Genomic DNA, 19,305 nt, shown 5'->3' on the forward strand with positions numbered 1-19,305 from the left:
GCCCTCTAGTTCCATCCACGTAGTTGCAAATGGCAAGATTTCACTCTTTTAGATTGCCAAGTAATACTCCATTATGTGTGTGTGTGTGTGTGTGTGTGTGTGTGTGTGTGTGTACACACATCTTCTTTATCTATTCATCCATCGATGGACATTTGGGCTCTCTCCATACTCTGGCTATTGTTGATAGTGCTGCTATAAACATTGGGGGTGTGTGCCCCTTCAAAACAGCATACCTGTATCCCTGGGATAAATACCTAGTAGTGCAATTGCTGGGTTGTAGGGTAGTTCTAGTTTTAATTTTTTAAGGAAGCTCCATACTGTTTTCCAGAGTGGCTGCACCAGTTTGTATTCCCACCAGCAGTGCCAAAGATATCCTCTTTCTTCGCATCCTCACCAACATCTGTTGTTGCCTGAGTTGTTAATGTTAACCATTCTGACAGGTGTGAGGTGGTATCTCATTGTGGTTTTGATTTGTATTTCCCTGGTGACGACTGATGTGGAGCATGTTTTCATGTGTTCGTTGGCCATCTGGATGTCTTCTTTGGAGAAGTATCTATTTAGGTCTTTTGCCCATTTCTTCATTGGTTATTTGTTTTTTGGGTGTTGAGTCTGAATAAGTTCTTTATAGATTTTGGATGCTAACCCTTTATCTGATAGGTCATTTGCAAATGTCTTCTCCCATTCCGTTGGTTGCCTTTTAGTTTTGCTGATTGTTTCCTTCGCTGTGCAGAAGCTTTTTATTTTGATGAGGTCCCAATAGTTCATTTTTGCTTTTGTTTCCCTTGCCTCTGGAGACATGTTGAGTAAGAAGTTGCTGTGGCCAAGATCAAAGAGGTTTTTGCCTGCTTTCTCCTCAAGGACTTTGATGGCTTCCTGTCTTACATTTAGGTCTTCTTTCCATTTTGAGTTAATTTTTGTGTATGGTAAAAGGAAATGGTCCAGGTTCATTTTTCTGCATGTTGTTGTCCAGTTTTCCCAGCACCACTTGCTGAAGAGACTGTCTTTATTCCATTGGATATTGTTTCCTGCTTTGTTAAAGATTAGTTGGCCATACATTTGTGGGTCCATTTCTGGGTTCTCTATTCTGCTCCATTGATCTGAGTGGCCATTTTTTGTGCCAGGAGTGGTAATTTTTTTTTTAAGTGGAAAAGACTTCTTGTGCTATTTCGGAGAAAATTTAAGAACTCAACGGTGTAGCATAAGTACAGATAATGGAATGATATCCAAGAGATAGGAGGATTAAGTGATCAAAATAAGATATAGAATGTGTTGTGTTCTATGCTATTATTTGTTTAAAAAAATGCCTATGTGAACACTCTGCATGGATATTGAGACTAATGTACAAATACATCAAGGGAGGAAAACTAGGAGGGTGGGGGGTTAGGAATATAAGAGGCTTTTACTATATGCAATTTTGTACTGTTTCCGTTTTTTAAAAATATATACACATCAATTACCTAAAAATATTATAACAGTATAAAATATAAAGCAAATATTAAAGATTGCTTTGAAGGTCTATTTTTTTTCCCAGGAAGAAACCTTTTGGAAAAGCATTTTTAAGCTACTCAAATTACACTGACCCCAGTTAAGATGTGGTATGTCAATTACAGGGAAATTTAACTGAGGGTCAAAATATCTTTTCTGAAACTGTCAAAAAGCAAAATTCCTTTTACAGTCAGATGACATTAATAGCTGAGCAACAATGATAAAAACATTATCTTTTAAAACACAAGTTCACAAATTCTAATTCATCCCACATATTACAGCCAGATTCTTTCCAAAACATCATTTTAATTCACTACCTTGTTCAAAACCCCCTCAATAACTCTCAATGCTTACAGGAAGGAATCTTCCAGCCTACATTTCCAGTATTATCTTTTAATACTTTCCTCTACAGGGTCAAACATTTATTCAGACATGTCATTCCCCAAAATAGGTCTTGGCTTTTCTTCCATTTGGGCCTTTGTTTAAATTGTTTGTTTCTATTTCACCTTCTTCACCAACTGTTATTTTACTAATATTCCAAGTCTCATTTCTATTTATTCCACAAAACCTTCCTTGATTATCTAAATGAAGGGTTCCATCCTTTCTCTGAACACCTACCGCTCATTAGCTCTTACTAGTACCTTATTAAACTGTAATTGTTGTTGTGTTTGGTCCTACCTTCCCTACTTCATAGATTTTAAGTTCATAGAGGACAAAGACTATGACACCTACCATAGCACTATATCTTGCATTATACAACTAGAGAGAAGACTTAATATGTAAATATGTTTGGAAGAAGTTAAAAAAAACAAAGTAACAATTTAATCCATATTAAAGTGTAAATAACTGATAATAAAGCTTTTCCTATTTTGATAAAAGTACAAACGCAGACTAAAAGGGGGAGAAGTAAGGAAGGTAAGAACATAGTAACTTTCACTTTTATAATTTTTCCAAAATTTGTTCTACTAATCTATAGTGATGGATATATAAACCTGAACGATACACTCTGGTATGAGTGTGTTTCTTAAATGAACAAAACTTAGGAACAGAAAAAACTCTTGAGTTCTGAAATCGTTTCTGAAAAACGGAGAAAATCTTTACAGATCAAATTTTCTCTTTGAAAATTATGACCTTTCATATTTCCTCTTTTGCCTTAGTTGTCAAGATGTGTCAAGAACTTAACTGCAATAACCATACTCACACAGGTTTGAGGTAGTCTTCCTACTTTCTATCTTTAGATTTCATGTGTTTTTAGTTAACTCATTTTTGGAAGAAGGCTGGTTGTCAATTATTATTATAGTAAACTCTCTTAATTTGCAGATATAAATTCACCAGCATTCTCAACTCAGTTAGTGGTATCACATTTCAATTAAACCCAGTCTCTATTTGGTCAAATATACTGGAAAATCAGGGCCATAAGTATCACAACATTTTACACTGCTTTAAAAAATGTTCAATGAGGCGGGGGGGGGGGGGGGAGTCTGGATGGCTCAGTCTGTTAGGCATCTGACTCTTGATTTTGGCTCAAGAGATTGAGCCTCGTGTCAGGCTCCATGCTGTTAGCATGAAGCCTGCTTAGGATTCTCTCTCTGTCCCTCCACCAGCTTGCGTGTGTACACATGCGTGCGCGCTCTCTCTCTCTCTCTCTCTCAAAATAAACATTAAAAAAAAATTCAATAGGTTTATTCATTCATTTATTCATCTATCAAACAAATGCTTTTTGAAGGTCTAATACGTACATGACTTTGTTCTGGTCTTTGGAAATAATCTGGTATATAAAACAAAGTCTATGCACTCACAGAGCTAAACATTCAAATGAGGGCCAACAGATAAAGTAATAAATATTTATTCAACAGAACAACAGGTAGCAACAAATGATATGAAGAAAAAAGACCAGACCAGAAAATGAGAGAGTGACATGGTGGTCACGAAAAGCCTAAGATCTCCAAGTGGAAATGTTGCATGAGCATTTGTATATGTGTAGCTGGACTTCAGGGAATAGTTTCAGGATACATATCAATTTGAGAACCATCAACATATAAATGGTACTATAAACCACTAGACCAAAAGAAATCACCTAAAAGGAAAATATATATAGAAAAGATGTCCTAGGGACAAATACATGTTACTTTGATGAAATAAATGGCATCTACAAAACCAAGTAAATATGTATCTGTATGAAGTGATTTGGATGCTCAATGAGTTGCACAAATTCTAGCCTCCAATAGAACAGTGAAAGGAACTCACACTTAGTGAAAGTAGCACCATGATATTCTGACACCCTAGATATATAACGTAACTACTATAGTTTCCTCTTATCCTTCTCTGTAATAAATAATATACTACATCTCAGAATTACAGAACGTTTGTCAATTTTATTTCCATGTCAATTTGAATCTTATCCCTAAATCTTATAAAGTGGAAATTTATCATATTTACACAAGAAAATTCAATTAACTCTCTTTCAGGTAGAAGGAATCATCTATTTAACTGGGCCCCTGGCAAGATTTTTTGAGAAGTGATAGCTATACAGACATGACATTTCTATGAATTTCTTTTATTTCTTACTCAGCATGTGTATCTAGTAATAATCTTACTTTTCTATACCTACATTTTATTTTTTTTTTTAATTTTTTTTTCAACGTTTTTTATATACCTACATTTTAATATCAATTCAAGATTTGGTTGAAGCTATTTCCCCTATGGTATTACTTTATATAAAAATCAACATCACCAGAGAAAGTTGTAGAAAGTAAGAAAAGACCATACAATTCTTATTCAAAATGGAAATGTCAGAAGTATGTGTTCCACTCCCTATAAATATATCCCTTTTGAATTATATTTCCTTTAAATATTGTAAAACCTACAAAGATGATTATAATAATGTACTTCATATATAAATTAGTTTGTAGATCTAAAATGCTTGTTTTTGGATGCTTCCTAGGAGTGTCAAGAGAACAACATATTTTAACTATATTCTGTGAGTCCCTAGGTACCTGAAATATAATAGAGTGACTTAACTCAGTTTAATTTTACCATATGCAGTATCAAACAAATTTGCTGATTTCTTATGGAAATTACTTTCACAACAATAAATGTTAGTGTGAAGTGTAAATATTTAGCAACTTCTAAATGACCTGGGGAGAAGACAATAGAAAGTATTTTCATACCTGCTTTATGGCGGTTACTGTTATCACAAAGAATAATGGAAGTCCACTGGTAATTGGACTGGTAGGTGTATCAATCATAAGCTAGATTTACAACAACAAAAAGAACCGAGTATTATATTTTTATATTGTACACGTCACACTATTAACATCTAAAATCTCGTATTTATTGGGAATTCTGAGAACACTATATAAAGTGTATATGATTGTCCAGAGTAAAAAATAATCATGCATGTAGTTTAGTTCACAGTTTCACCAAGTTCATTTTGTTGGCCATTATATGAAGTGAGTAGAATATCTAAATCTATTGCATATCCACAAATATTGCTAGAGTGAACTCAGTCACTTCACCTTTTAACACAGCGTACATAAGGTCTTCCTCCTCAGTATTTGTTAGAAGCAGACCTACAGCTGCTCAGAATCTCATTTTACATTTCTTTGCCCATCCTGGTAAATGCTGAAAAGTCTGTCAGCAATTTTAACCCTAGAATTTGGAATAATTTCATCACTTAAGAGAATAAGGAATAGGGCTAGGAAAAGGATTTTTTTTTTCTACAGGGATTTTGTTACATCTACAGAGCCAGAGGGGTACAGCTTAGAAAACGATGCTGTAATTATGATCTAAATCATACAACTGAGGTTTCAACAAATTGGGGAAGTAATTTTTGCAGTAATTATGTTTGGTTAGTTAAAACATGGACCCAATGGTTTATTAATGTTCCTTTACCCTGGATAGGCCAATCAAATTTGTTTTATTCCACAGACCAGCTGAATTCCTGACCTTAGCTAGTAATTTCACAAATGCATGTGATGTGGACATGGTTAGTATAAATTTCTCACTTTTCCAAGAAAACCAAGCTGATGTTCTATTGATAAAAACTCAGAAGTTTCTTCTCTGTTCATGAAAGAAAGCAATTTCTTTAAAATATAAGTGTTTCTTCAAGCTTTAAAGTGACTACTTAACAAGTTTTTTTTTTCACTGGAATTCCAGGTTCTATGAGAGTAAAGTTCAGAGTTTATACAAAAACCCAATGCCACACTGAAAGATACTGCTCGTGTATTATCAGAAGAAAATAACCCCTTTAAAAGAAAATGGCAATCACTATTTTTAAATTTTGACTTATACTCAAATTTTATAAGCTATTCTCTTGATACTTTGATATTAGAGAAAAAAAAGCACAATGTGAAAATTAAGAAACTATCAAAGAGTTTATCATGAATAGACTTAAGAAAATGGTTCCCATAATAAAAATCTATATTCATGGGGATTCTTAAAATTAGAAAAAATTTTTAAATAAAAGTAAAATTTAAATTCAAAACAAAGGAAAAGTCAAAGAAAGATTTACTTGGACAAAGATCATTCCGTAGGCAGAAATGTGCCAAAAACATGTGCTATATAAGTCAAAATATTTATGTTCTGATGCAGAGCAAGTGAAATGTAAAATTGGCTTTGATTATAATTATCAGCACCATAGCACATCAGTAATGAAACAATATAAAATTAATCTTAAAATTCACAAGCTATTTTTTAGAAATCTGCATGTGGTTTAAATAACTACATTCACTGATTACAATGGGGAAGCTATGCAGGAAAAAACTGATCCCATAGTCAAATGATTTAGAATGCAATATAACTTTTCCCTAAACATAGAAGTCATTATATAAATTTAATCCATTGAGTGATAAAGCTTACCTGAACCAAAAATATAATAAGAAAATAAAAGTTTGCCACTCTTCTGAATTGTTCAAATAAATTTTTTGGAACAAAATTCCACACAGTATACTAAAAAAACAGAGAGAGAAGGATAAATTAACACTTAAAATAATATATACGATATCAATGTAATAATAAGGAAAGCAAAATAAGACTTATGAAATCCTTAGACAAATTTATGTAACTCTTGATGCTATAAAAACTATATCGTTTTTAAGAGTTTCAGAACTTTTATTCTATTCTTTTTTTCTTATACTATTTATTGGCAATTTTAGTGTAATTTAAAAAGATGAGATAAATTGGAATCTACCAATTTTGTTATTAAATTCTTGATTTTTTAGAAGTTGGAGAAGGCAAATCTAAAACAACATTTAATAATTTATTTTGGTCTTTGGTTACACAAAACTAAGTGTAAAAATAAACAAGAGCTGATACAAATGCTGATCCCAGACACAATTTATTTTCCATTTTATTTAGCTCAGTATCAGAAGCAAAGGAAATGGTGTAACTATTTTATTATTCTTTGTTAAGTACAAAATATGGAAAAATAACCAAGAATGTGAAAAAGATTAAAAAACACTTTACATAAGTGGTGGTATAACCACCAAGACAATCTCATAAAGGACACGAAAATCTGTCACAATGTCAATTTTTAAAGTAAGACTGTCACTAAATGACCTTGGACTAATCTCTCTGCACCCTACTTTGTGCCTCTATAAAATGAAGACAATAATAGCCCTATTTTATAGGGTTGTTATAAGGCTTAAATAAGCTAATATATTTATGATGCACTTAGGACAGAAACTGGCTCATACTAATTGCCATGTGTCTATTATATTATTAATCAGCATATAAGCCTATAATGCTATATTATAAGGGTAATAATATGCCAAACATTATAGCACTGTTACTTCACCCTATATACTCTCTCAGTAGAATGTAAGATCCCTGAGGCTAGGGACATTGTTTTACTTACTGCTCAATCTCCAGCACTTACCACTACTACTCAGCACATAGGTGGAGACCAAAACTTTAGAAGAATAGATGAATAAATAAAGAAATACATACATACATACATTAGGTAGAAATGAATTTTTTTCAGATGATTATTCGGATGTCAGGCAAATGAAGTCTTAGTGGTTACTGATCCTATTCAAAATTTCTAAAGAGGCAGTTTACTTAATTTTCTCTGGTGCAATGTAAGATGGTTCTAATTTCTGAATTTTCTTACTTCAAAAATTCACTTCTTAATCAGCTGAGATCTGAAATGTCCTTCCCCACATAAACAATTAGGGTTAAGTTCCCAGGAAAGCCCACAACAGTCTCTATGACCCAAGGATATATAAATAGTACAATACCTAACAACATTTCTTTCAGGTCAAATTATAATTTCAGTTCTAATCTGATACCTGAAACACATTTTCTTGTGGTAGTGGTAGCACTAGTGGCTCCAGAATCTGGGACTGGGGACTATGTTCAGGGCTCTGGAGAGAAGAGAGGTAGATGCTTTCCAGTCACTGCTCAATGTGTATCTCTGAGATGGTAACTTTGGGTCATATCATCTTCAGGTGATCTTAACTGGAGTCCCTTAGTTACCAAATTAAATGTGTAAAACTTTTTAAGAATCAAGTTGGCAATGTCCTAACTTCACATCAATCTTTTAAAATCATAACAGAATGTATTTTTGTCTTCCAAAATCTTGAAAAGAACAATTACATAAATTGGCAATAAGGTAACTGGTTTCAGGATATTTTCTTTGGCTAGTTCAATAATACATGGAAAAACTCAGAATAAATAAAAATTTCTTATGAAAACCAGCTTACAAATATTAGGAATTGTTTTTTCCAGGTTTTCTAAAATACAAAATACATTAATAGACTGAACAAGTCTATAGTCTGTGCTTATCCTATCATATGTAGAAGAGAAACTATAGGATAAATGTTAAATAATATAAAAATATTTTAAGAAAAATAATAATTATGCTTTAAAGTTATTTTATTATTATGTAATAATGGTCAATAAAATTAAATTAGAAGTATAACTTCTTTTTTAGCTATGTATATGACTATACAACTGATCTTTTTTCTTCAAGTTCTGATATTAGTAAGAAAACCAAATCATAATTATGAAATTACATCTTTCGTAAAGTTTAAATAAGGTAGTTACTATGGTAAATTAAACAAAGATGTATCATGCACCTACAATGTATAAGACTCTTGTGCTGTAAGAGGAACAAAGAAGCTTTCATATTAGAAGAAATTCAGAATAAATATCAATAGCTATATTGAAAGGTAAAGTAAATGAAGGAATATACAAAGAATTAAAATGAAAAGCAGTCAGTGAGAGAAAAATTTAATGAGGAAGGTCATATTCAACATGGGCTTTAACAGGGCAACATTCAACAGGCTGAAAATAGGGGGCAAAGAGAGGGAGACCATTTCAGGAAAAAAGGACAGCATGAACACAGGCAGAGAAGAGCAAAGTTCATCATGACTTTGTGGGACAGAAAATAATACAGTCCAGAAGAGTTTAAGGGAATAAAAAGGGAGCAGAAAGGTAGTACAAAGGGAATTTTTTAAAAAGCCTCATTTATGGTCAAGAAAAAAATGGACATTGTATATAAATACCCACATTCCTGAATCTGTGGTCAAGAACATGAATTTTCTATTTCCATAAAAACATGAAATTTATAACCTCTGCAAAAAATATAATCTATATTTAAAAAGAAGTGGTTAATCACATGAAATCACAGCAAAGGCACAGTAGTAGGGAAGTTCAACATGGGTTTATGGAATAGCAGGTAATCTGGTTTGGAAGGGATGTGAGAAATTACTAGTAGAATAAATAAGGGAATAATGAGAGAGACAGTCCTTATATGCTTTTAAAAAAGCAATGTTTATTTAAATATCTATATTTTTAAAACTGTGGTCAAAAACATGAACCGTAATACTGCTGCATATAAATACGATCATATAAAGATATTTAATCTCTCAAATTTTCCAGGACACTCAGCTTTCAATACTGGCAGAGGACTAAAGTGGTCCTGTTACTCACAGCAGATGAGATTACAAAAACTAGATTTTAAAATGGATCCTGGAAAGTATCCAAAATTTAGATAGAAACTAGAAGAGAGTTTAATTTTTAAAAAGTGCAAATGAAAGGAATATGAATATGAATTGTAAACTATGGCTTCTTAACCTGGAGACACTATCCAACTCTCACAGCTATGGCAGCAAACAGTAGGGAGAAAAATTATACCCTTATCACAAAATATGACAGATTTGAATTCAGGGCTGGAAAACTAGATGGAAATTTAAGGGGGAGAAAATACTGGTAGTGAAAGAACCAGGCAAGGAAAATGACCCAAATTCAGAATGTAAACTATCCAAACCCAGGATGATAGCTAAACTCTACACCAAAAAGGAGTGAACTACTGATATATGCAACAACAAAGATCAATCTCAAGATTACTGTTACATGAAATGAAGTCAGAGAAGACTCATACTACATGACTATATTTATGTGATATTCTAGAAAAGGTGAAACTATAGTTATAGAAAACAGATCAGTGGTTGCTAGTGCTAGAGATGAGGAGGAGGGGGACTGGCTGCTAACTTTTTACTTCTGTATATACTCTTTATCTTGGTTGTGGTGGTCCCATGATGCTATACATTTGTCAAAACTCATCAAATTGCACACTTAAAATTGGTGAAATTTTACTATATATAAATTATACACAAAGTTAAAAAAAACTTAAAATTTTCAAGGACTTTTATTTCTTGCATGATTTACTAAGAACTGTGTCATTAATCTAAAGCTCTTCTATTACCCTAGATTCTAACATTTTCCCTTCCTGCCCCCTGCTTTAGAACCACTGTCCAAAATGACAGATCTCACTAATGGGTATGTTGCATCTGTAAATAATGTGAAGGATGAGAAAAGGGGCAGAACAAAGAAACCACTGACCTAAGACAATACTCTTGGGAAAGAGGAGATCAGGATGACAGAGATACAATTAGTTACTCTGGAAGGCAGAGAAGGAGCAGTACAAAGACGCTTCTTAAAGTGGTCTATCAAACAATAGCAATGATCTAAGGAAAACTTTACTCTTAGTCTGATTCACATCCTAACTGCACTTTCCAATAGGTAACCAGTAGTTGCATATGGCTCCTGACACTTAATCGAAAATAAATTAAGATTTAATTAAAAATTGTGTTTTTCAGTGGCATTAGCCATATTATAAGGCCTAACTAGCCCTAAACAGCTACTGGTTATCATAGTAGCACAGAAAACGTTTCCTTCATCATGAGAAAAGTTTACTGGGACAGCATTAACCTGTAATCTTCAGTTTCAAAATAAACAAAGACATCTTAAAAATGTTATAGAAAAAAATGAAACAAGGAAGAATACGTGAGTGAAGCAGTACCTTGGTACTATATATGTAAATTTCTTGTTTACAGAAGAGTGATAAAATTAGAGGAAGTCAGGCTTTAAAGTCACACAGAACTGAGTTCAAACTCCAATCTTGTCATTTAGTGTGCAACCCTGGGTAAATTATTTCCCAACACTTTAATTAAAGACACAAATATAAAATGAGTATAACACTTTGTAAAAGCGATCTCAGAGTTGCTGTATGAATTAAATGATATGAGATGTACCTAACATAGTACCTGGCACACCGTATAAATATTTAGTTCCTCAGTTTAATTGCAACTAGGGATAATTTTTGGCATGTTAGTTACCTGGTATTAGCAACTGGCAACTCCTTTTATTTTACAGTTCACAATTTTGGGTAAGATCTATTTACCAAACACCATTTCCTTGAATTTTTAAGGATATAAATGTATACTGGAATAAATAAATTACTTTTCAAAACAAAATGGAACATATCTATAGTTTTAATAAGTGTTAATCCTTACCTTAGATGAAATGATCCGGTTATCTATAAATTTCTGAGGTGTGTAAAGGCCATTCTGAGGAAACCTGTTGGCTATGTAAATAGTTCTTGTGTCACTTTGATGAGGTGGGTCAAAACCCTAAGACCAAGCAAAAGAAAAATAATGACTAAGAAGGTTAGTTGTTATGATTCTTTATTGCTGGTTTTATTTAACTGACCAGATTGCACATATTATTACTGGCCTTGAACTGCATATAGGCTCAATCTAATTACTAGCAGAGTTAAGGCATATACATTTTTCTTTCCCAGGTAAACTAACATATTATCTTCAAATAAACACTTAGGTAATACCTCTGATAATGAAAAATAATCCATACTGTTAGAAATGCTACTGTAAGGGGGGAAAATCATGTAGAAGATCTACAGAAGCATTTGAGGACAGTATTTCTTTCCTTCCCTTTCATTCCTAGGGGTTCCTTGCCTTTCTCTTAAGATGGATTCCTACTCAGTGATGTGGAAATTCTGTGTACCTATAGCCTAATCAGCACCTACTACATCTGATGACAGAGGTTTATATTTTACTTCTTCCACACCCAGATCAACTTGGTTTCAAAGAACTTTGATCCCACGAGACTCACAATGCACTGGTAGGGTCCTGCCCAGATTCACTCCACATAATCATCTCTTTGTGGTAGTCTTATTATCAATTGAGTCCCTGAAATGTGGAGATGTAATTCTGGCCTCAAATTTAGGAAACCATTTCTCAAGGTACATTTATCAATGATCTCTAATGTAAAAGTTTTCACTGGGACAAGAATGCTGATACTTTATTCCCACAGTATTTTACTATTTTCCTAGGTGGCAAGTGAGTCTTCAATACTCTTTTGGCAGATCTTGGCGATCCTATGACAGGATGAAAGCAACCAACAAAAGCAAGACCTTTGTTTGTGGCTCTACTATTGCTACTAAGTTATGAAAAAGTTAACTAAAGCTGGTATTTGTAATTACAATGATCTACTTGTAGCCATTAAGGACTCTAATTTAGTAATCTACTAAGTAAGTAATGTGGCTGCCATTTGATGCTTGGCATCCTTGTAAAATTTCCATTAAGTACATACATACACAGATAGTGGAAATTCCCATATTACCTAGAGGTATATTTTGTTTAGCACATCAGAATATTAACAGTGCTATGTATAGATTTCAACTGCTGTCATTCTTGGTTTAAAAATTTTTATTCTGTGATCTTAGAAACAGCTACTACAAGACTGTGAAAATTAAATGCATTTGTATGCTCCATAAAAAAACCATGAAGTTTCATTTTATTTGCTTATGCTATTTATAGTGATGACCACATTTTGTGGATGTGAATGTGCCATTATGTGTCTGATTTCAAAATCAGTTTCTTCAAGGATAAAATATGGCATGCATATTTATCTTCTTCCTAAATTTTCCTTTAAACATTTCACAATTTTTCCCTATAATAACTTATGGAGGGGGGGAAAGGCAGGCCTCATAATCAGAGTTGGAACTTACTGCTCTATCTAGAATACTGCAATCACCTTAAAGATATGTGCTATTTATTCATTCAACAAATATGTATTGAGGTTAAGTACTATGCTAATCCATGTAGGATTATGTGATTTGTTAATTACTCAAGCAAATCATAATATGCCCTAACTCAACAAATAAATGAATAAAGAGTTTGCATGCTACTGCTATAGTCCATGCCTGTATTTCTCAAAGGGGGTTCACAGGAAGTTTGAAAATAAAGTTCATAAAGTTATATAAGAGGGACACACTGGTAACTGAAACATTAGACTACATGAAGCATATTTATTCCACATCCACTTTGAAACCATGTAAAAATAACAGTAAGTTACATACCATGTATGTAAGCTTCTGGAATAAATTAAAGAAAAAAGAAAGTACATTTGTGGGTCTGAAAGAATACATAAATCTTTAGGAAGATGTCAAGACAATTGAGACTAAGAACCAGTGATACAGAATTTTATTTTTTACTAAATTCCACCAAGACTGGAATTTATTACTAAGTACATCTAAAGAAACAAAGTGAAAAACAAAGACTCCCCTACAATATGTATGTTATTTATATATGTTACTATTGCAACATCTCATTCATGACTTCCCAGGATGCAAACATCCTTCTCCATTCATCTCTACTGACTGTACCAGTAATCACATACTAAAGTTTGAAACTCCTTAGATTCCTACAATTATTTCAAGGGGATATATTGAAATGTTCCAAAAATAAAACCAATTTTAAACTGAATTTTAAGTGCAAAATCAGTATATTCCAAAATATAGTAATTTAACATTAGATAATTCCAAAAGGAGGTTGAGAAGTTTTTCCTTAATTCCCAAAGATGCTACAAAATCCACCTAGGTATTTTGAGTTTTTTTCAGTTGTAATTAATTCACATGATCTCATTCAATCATTTTATAATCAATGGCATGTATATATGTGTGGATGTTATTTTTTCCACAAAAACGGTTAAATTTTATATTTGTGACTGCAGTATAAGTACACCTAGCTGTCCCTTATCGAAATCAAACCTCTAACTTCAGTTCATTAGCATTGCCTTCTCTGCAACAAATTAAGCCAGCCACAACTAAATAAAAGAATAACACTGTCCAAAAATAAAGAAAGTGACTTAGGGCAGGATCCATAAATGGACTTCAGGTCTGTGAATCTCTGAAACTGTATGCAGATTCACTTAACATGTGTATTTTTCCAATGAGAGTGAGCATAGGTTTCATCGGTTTCTCATGATGTAAAGAAGCTTAAAACCACTTATCTAAAGTCTTGCTTTTGTAATCAGTTCTTCATCTCAACATTGCAGGTTTTAAAAACAACACAAGAGAATCTTTATGTTTCAATAACACCTCTACTCTTTAACAGGAGCCAAAACAAACATGTGACCAAAATTAAGTGTATAACTATACTGTTAGTGTGAAGTTCAAGTACAGTTTCACACTTTTCTAGCAAGCATTAATAGCAAGTCATGGCACTAAGAAAGAAATACAGTCTGAACTTCCTAATCACTTGGTCAAGGCTACATGCCAAGGTTGGCACACATCACATTTTCTGCTGTCATCTCAAACTACCCATTCACACCTTCAACCCCTTGATGCTAGCCTGCTCCTTTTTCCTCTGATTCACCTTGCCCTAGGGAAAGGAATTTAGATAGATTAATACTATTCTAGCCATCCTAATTTTATTTTAATTCCTGCTAAAAAGTAGGATACAAGCTTTGGAAACACACAACTGTAAATAATTTAAAAATAAAAAACTCTCATATTCTATAAAAGTATGAAATTCAAAACCTCTTTTCAGTCTGGATTTGTGAGCATACGTTAAATTCATAGGTATTTAAAAAGAAAAAGCAGGTAAGGTAGAAAAAATCTCATGACGGCATCTTGGGAACAAACTGACAACACATAGGAATGGTTTTAAAAGAGATTCCTTTTGTAACCAAAAACTGATGAGATCTAGGGAAACCAAACCACTAAATAGCTTTATAATTTTTAGAAGTTGGTCTCTGGCACACAGCAGTACTTGGAAATGAATCACTACGTTTTACATTTTCATACCAAATATACCAGCCTCTCCGTAATCTTAAAATCCCAAAGATTTTAGGAAAATTACAAATATTACAAATAAAACGCTAACAATGGCTAAAACTGTAGTCCTATAATTAAAACTGTTACACTTCTTTACAATAACTAAGAAAATATCATCTTTGGAGTTCACAGTGATCAAAGTAAATCTGTGCTTCTTATTCTTATATGTGATCTATTCCCTCTAAAACATAAAGAAAAAGCTTCAAGACAAACCATACACCAAAAAACCCATCCAAACTCAAAAAAAACCAAAAAGCTGCAGAGTCAACACTGCAATACCACTGTTATTAAAATAAATGAACAAAAGCTTTAATCACATGCTTCATATGACAGAAAGTAATTTTTGTTGGCTGTATGCTCCAATGTACACAGGCACATGAAAATGGCCTAGTAAAAATATGATGATTCTGGGGAAGAATGATTTAGTGTATTTTACCAAATCTATAAACTTAATTGTGAATTATTATTTCCTGGACATAGACTTTAAATAAAATATACCTATATGAAGGTACTGTAAGGGCAAGATAATTTTACACTGTTAACAAAGGAAGGTGATAGAGAATAAATTAAAATACTTGTAAACAAACACAATAATTAAACATTTTTGTTTCCTATTACATAATTTTCATTTTAGGACTTAAGGTTGTTCTCCATCTATCAAACCAGTCTGGGCTTCCAGGAAGTTGGCTTAAATGCAGGGGTAGGTTAGGACTGACTAACTACAGGATATAAAATTTAGAGTGACCTTTGACTCCAAAATTCTTTTTTTTGTTGTTTTTTTGTTTTTTTTATATGAAATTTATTGACAAATTGGTTTCCATACAACACCCAGTGCTCATCCCAAAAGATGCCCTCCTCAATACCCATCACCCACCCTCTCCTCCCTCCCACCCCCCATCAACCCTCAGTTTGTTCTCAGTTTTTAAGTGACTCCAAAATTCTTAAATCATCTGTCAATGCTTTATTACAGGAAGCTCATCTCTGATAGATTATATTACTTCCCAAACTTGATTTTTCTGTGCCAACATTTACCTCCAGCAAAAGCCTCTTCATCCTTCAAGTTTCAGCTTAGGAGGTTCCTTCTCAATAGAGCTTTCCCTGACACTTCTTTTTCCCCAGAAACAAAGGAAGGCATTTGTTATTATGCCCAACAAACCTTTTATATACTCTCATTATAGATTTTATTACACAGATTAGTAATTACTCATCTGTATATCCAGCTCCCCCTCCAGACTGTAAGATTTTTTTTTTTAAGTTTATTTATTTATTTTGAGAGAAAGATTGTGCAAGCAGGGGAGGGGGAGAGAGAGAATCCCAAGCAGGCTCTGCACTGTCAGCATGGAGCCCGATGTGGGGCTTAAACTCAGGAACCAGTGAGATCACGACCTGAGCCAAAATCAACAGTCAGATGCTTAATTAACTGAGCCACCCAGGTGTCCCCAGACTACAAGATCCTTAAAGATAGTATGTGCTAATTATTTAATGAATAATTACTGAAATTAATGAATAATTTACTGGATACAATAAATTCTGTAGTTTTGAGGTTCTAAGTTTAGTTTTTAAATATTTTTAACAATAACTTTTCTACCAAATTGAGTTTAAATTCAATGATATTTAAAAGAAAAAGGAAAAACTTTAAAAGTGATCCTGTAGAGTGAAACCCATCATTACCAATGAAAGAGAGGCTAATAAGAAGCTTTTCATTCTGCTGTTCTTAGATTTATCTTATTCTCATCAAAACCATTTATTATAACTTTACAGTTGGTTGGGGTTCATTTCTGGATGTCAAAGAAACCAAGTTCTATTAGGGATATGCAAATCAAAACCATGAGGTACCACTTAGCCACCCACTGGGATGGCTACTATCAAAACAAACCAAAACAAAATAATTAGTATTGGCAAGGATATGGAGACATTAGAATCCTTGTATACTGCCAGTGGAAATGTAAAGTGGTACAGCCTCTGTGGAAATATTATGGAGACTCTTCAAAAGAAGTAAACACAATGATCATATGATCCATCAATTCCACCTCTGGGTACACACAAAAAATGTAAAAGCAGAGACTTGAACAGATATTTGTACACAGATATATTGAATAATACGAGTATTATTCACAATAGCCAAAAGGTGGAAGCAACACAAATGTTCATCGACAGATGAATGGATAAGCAAAATATGGTATATACACACAATGAGCTATTACTCAGCCTTAAAAAAGGAAATTCTGACACATGCTACAATATGGATATACCCGGAAGACATGCCAAGAACAAATGCTGTATGATTCTTTATCAAGAGACAGCCAAATTCAGTTTGCCAGATGTTTAGTGAACAGGGGAACAGGGAGTCTGTGTTTAATGGGTACAAAGTTTCAGTTTTGGAAGATGAAAAAGTTCAGGAGATGGACGGTGGTGATATGCACAACAGTGTGAATGTACTTAATGCCACAGAACAGTAAACTTGAAAATGGTTAAAATGGTAAATTTTATGTTACATATATTTTACCACCATTAAAAATATCAATTTTAGCCATTTGAAAATTTCCCATGGGTTTTCTGGATTAGAAGAGTCCTATTCGATCACAATTCAACCATAATATTTAATTTCTTTTGTTTGTCACGCTGGTGTTTTCCATGTATGGCAACAGAGACATTTATGACAAAAAAATAAATGTGTGAGGCTGTTTTAGTTTAGATCAAGTTTAAAAATCACAAAGAACGCTAAATTTTTATTTATTTATTTATTTATTTATTTATTTATTTATTTATTTATTTATTTATTTATTGCTGTTGTTCTGCCTATCAGGTTGAACACTGGCTGGACAAGAAGTGAAACTGGTAAATCTTCTAACTGTGGTATCCAAATTAGAGGTAACTACGTAAAAAATTTCTACCCAGTTTTTCAAATACTTTTGAACCTTTACCTTCTCCCCTCACAATCGTACACAGCAATGGCAATGAAGATGGTTTTGTAGGTCCTAATTAGAATAACAGAAGCAATGGATTACAACTCTGAGGAAGGCTAGAGACATGTAGTCAATCAAAAACCGTATCTTTTACACAGTATATACAAGGTTTAATATTTAAAAATACCAAGAACAAAGACACAACCACAAAATTCTAAATAATAGCATGAAAAAGCATCTTCAAGTCAAAGGACAGAGACAGAGGGTGAATCCTATTCAGTTACTTTGGCAAAAACTGACACAAAAAGTCGGAAAAAAAAGTAGGGTGGAAGAAAGATACACAATTGCCTCATTAATTTTATATATAGAAACCTGATTTCAGGAATGCCAGAACCAAGAAACTGCTACCAAATAAACAACAAGAGCAGAAGCAACAATAAGAAAACCCAACAATCCTGTACTTCCTACCAGTCCCACTTTCCTTAATCTAGATAATTTACCTTTCACTTGCCCTAATTACAAAAAATTTTAATATTGCTCAAAATCTGTAACACTCTTGCTCTTACACAGAATGAAAGCATATGCTGTCCCTGTTATCAGATAGATACAATGTAATACCAAGCATTAACATTTAGTAAATCAACCAAAATAATACTGTTACTGAAATAATGTTTCCCAATGACCATATACTTTTCTACTCATCTATTTTTTTCTGATTGACTGTTTAAGTGTGCTTCTTATTCTTACTCAAAGAACTATATGTAGTAGCTCTCTATTACTGCTAAAAGATTATATGACTCAAAGTCAAAACTCCTCTTGGGGAACGAGCCTAAGAAAAGGAAGGAAAACTTCCAGGAAGCATTTCAGAAGTAAGTATTGGTATTGATTTTCACAATGATTGGGGGAGGGTCTACTGAATTAGTAGGTGGATGGACAGATGGGTGGGTGGGGCAGAGATATCAGACATTCTACAGCGCATTATAGAGTCCTGCCAACAAAGGAATGTCCCGTGAGACAACTTTCAAATGCCCTGCTTGATATCTGCACTGATAGAAAATCTCTTTAGAATAATAGGAATCTCTATTTAAAAAATACCTTGCATGGATTTATTAATTTTTCAAGAATGCAACTACCACATATACTGAAGGAAGATAATAGTTTGATTTCTCAGAACTTTGTAAACAGTTGGTTCACTGTTTCAGGAAATTATATCACCAAAGGAAACGTCACTTGAATTTGAGTCACCAATACAGGCATACCTATTTTATTGCATTTTGCAGATACTGTGTTCTTCACAAATGGAGTTTGTGGCAACCCTGTGTCAACAAGTCTGTTGGTACCATTCTTCCAACAGCACTTGCTTACTTCACATCTCTGTGTCACATTTTGGTAATTCTTGCACTATTTCAAACATCTTCATTATTGTTGTATTTGTTATAATGATCTGTGATCAGTGATCTTTGATGTTACTAGTGTAATTTTACCGGGCAC

At 33.2% G+C, this 19,305-nt stretch overlaps 1 protein-coding gene across 8 annotated transcripts in view; it reads right to left on the minus strand.

Annotated features, from left to right (window-relative positions):
- The window catches only part of ATP11B (ATPase phospholipid transporting 11B (putative)), a 125,550-nt gene that overhangs the window by 85,314 nt on the left and 20,931 nt on the right, over positions 1–19,305 (minus strand). For all 8 annotated transcript variants that reach the window (XM_023260365.2, XM_045037221.1, XM_023260368.2 and 5 more), the window contains exons 2-4: positions 11,286–11,402; positions 6,346–6,435; positions 4,656–4,736 (exon numbers count right to left, since the gene is read on the minus strand). In XM_023260365.2, coding sequence (XP_023116133.1) covers positions 4,656–4,736; positions 6,346–6,435; positions 11,286–11,402 — 288 coding nt within the window. The remainder of the gene's footprint in view (positions 1–4,655; positions 4,737–6,345; positions 6,436–11,285; positions 11,403–19,305) is intronic.

This window comes from Felis catus, chromosome C2 (genome assembly GCF_018350175.1).
Source record: "Felis catus isolate Fca126 chromosome C2, F.catus_Fca126_mat1.0, whole genome shotgun sequence".
Lineage (NCBI taxonomy): Eukaryota > Metazoa > Chordata > Mammalia > Carnivora > Felidae > Felis > Felis catus.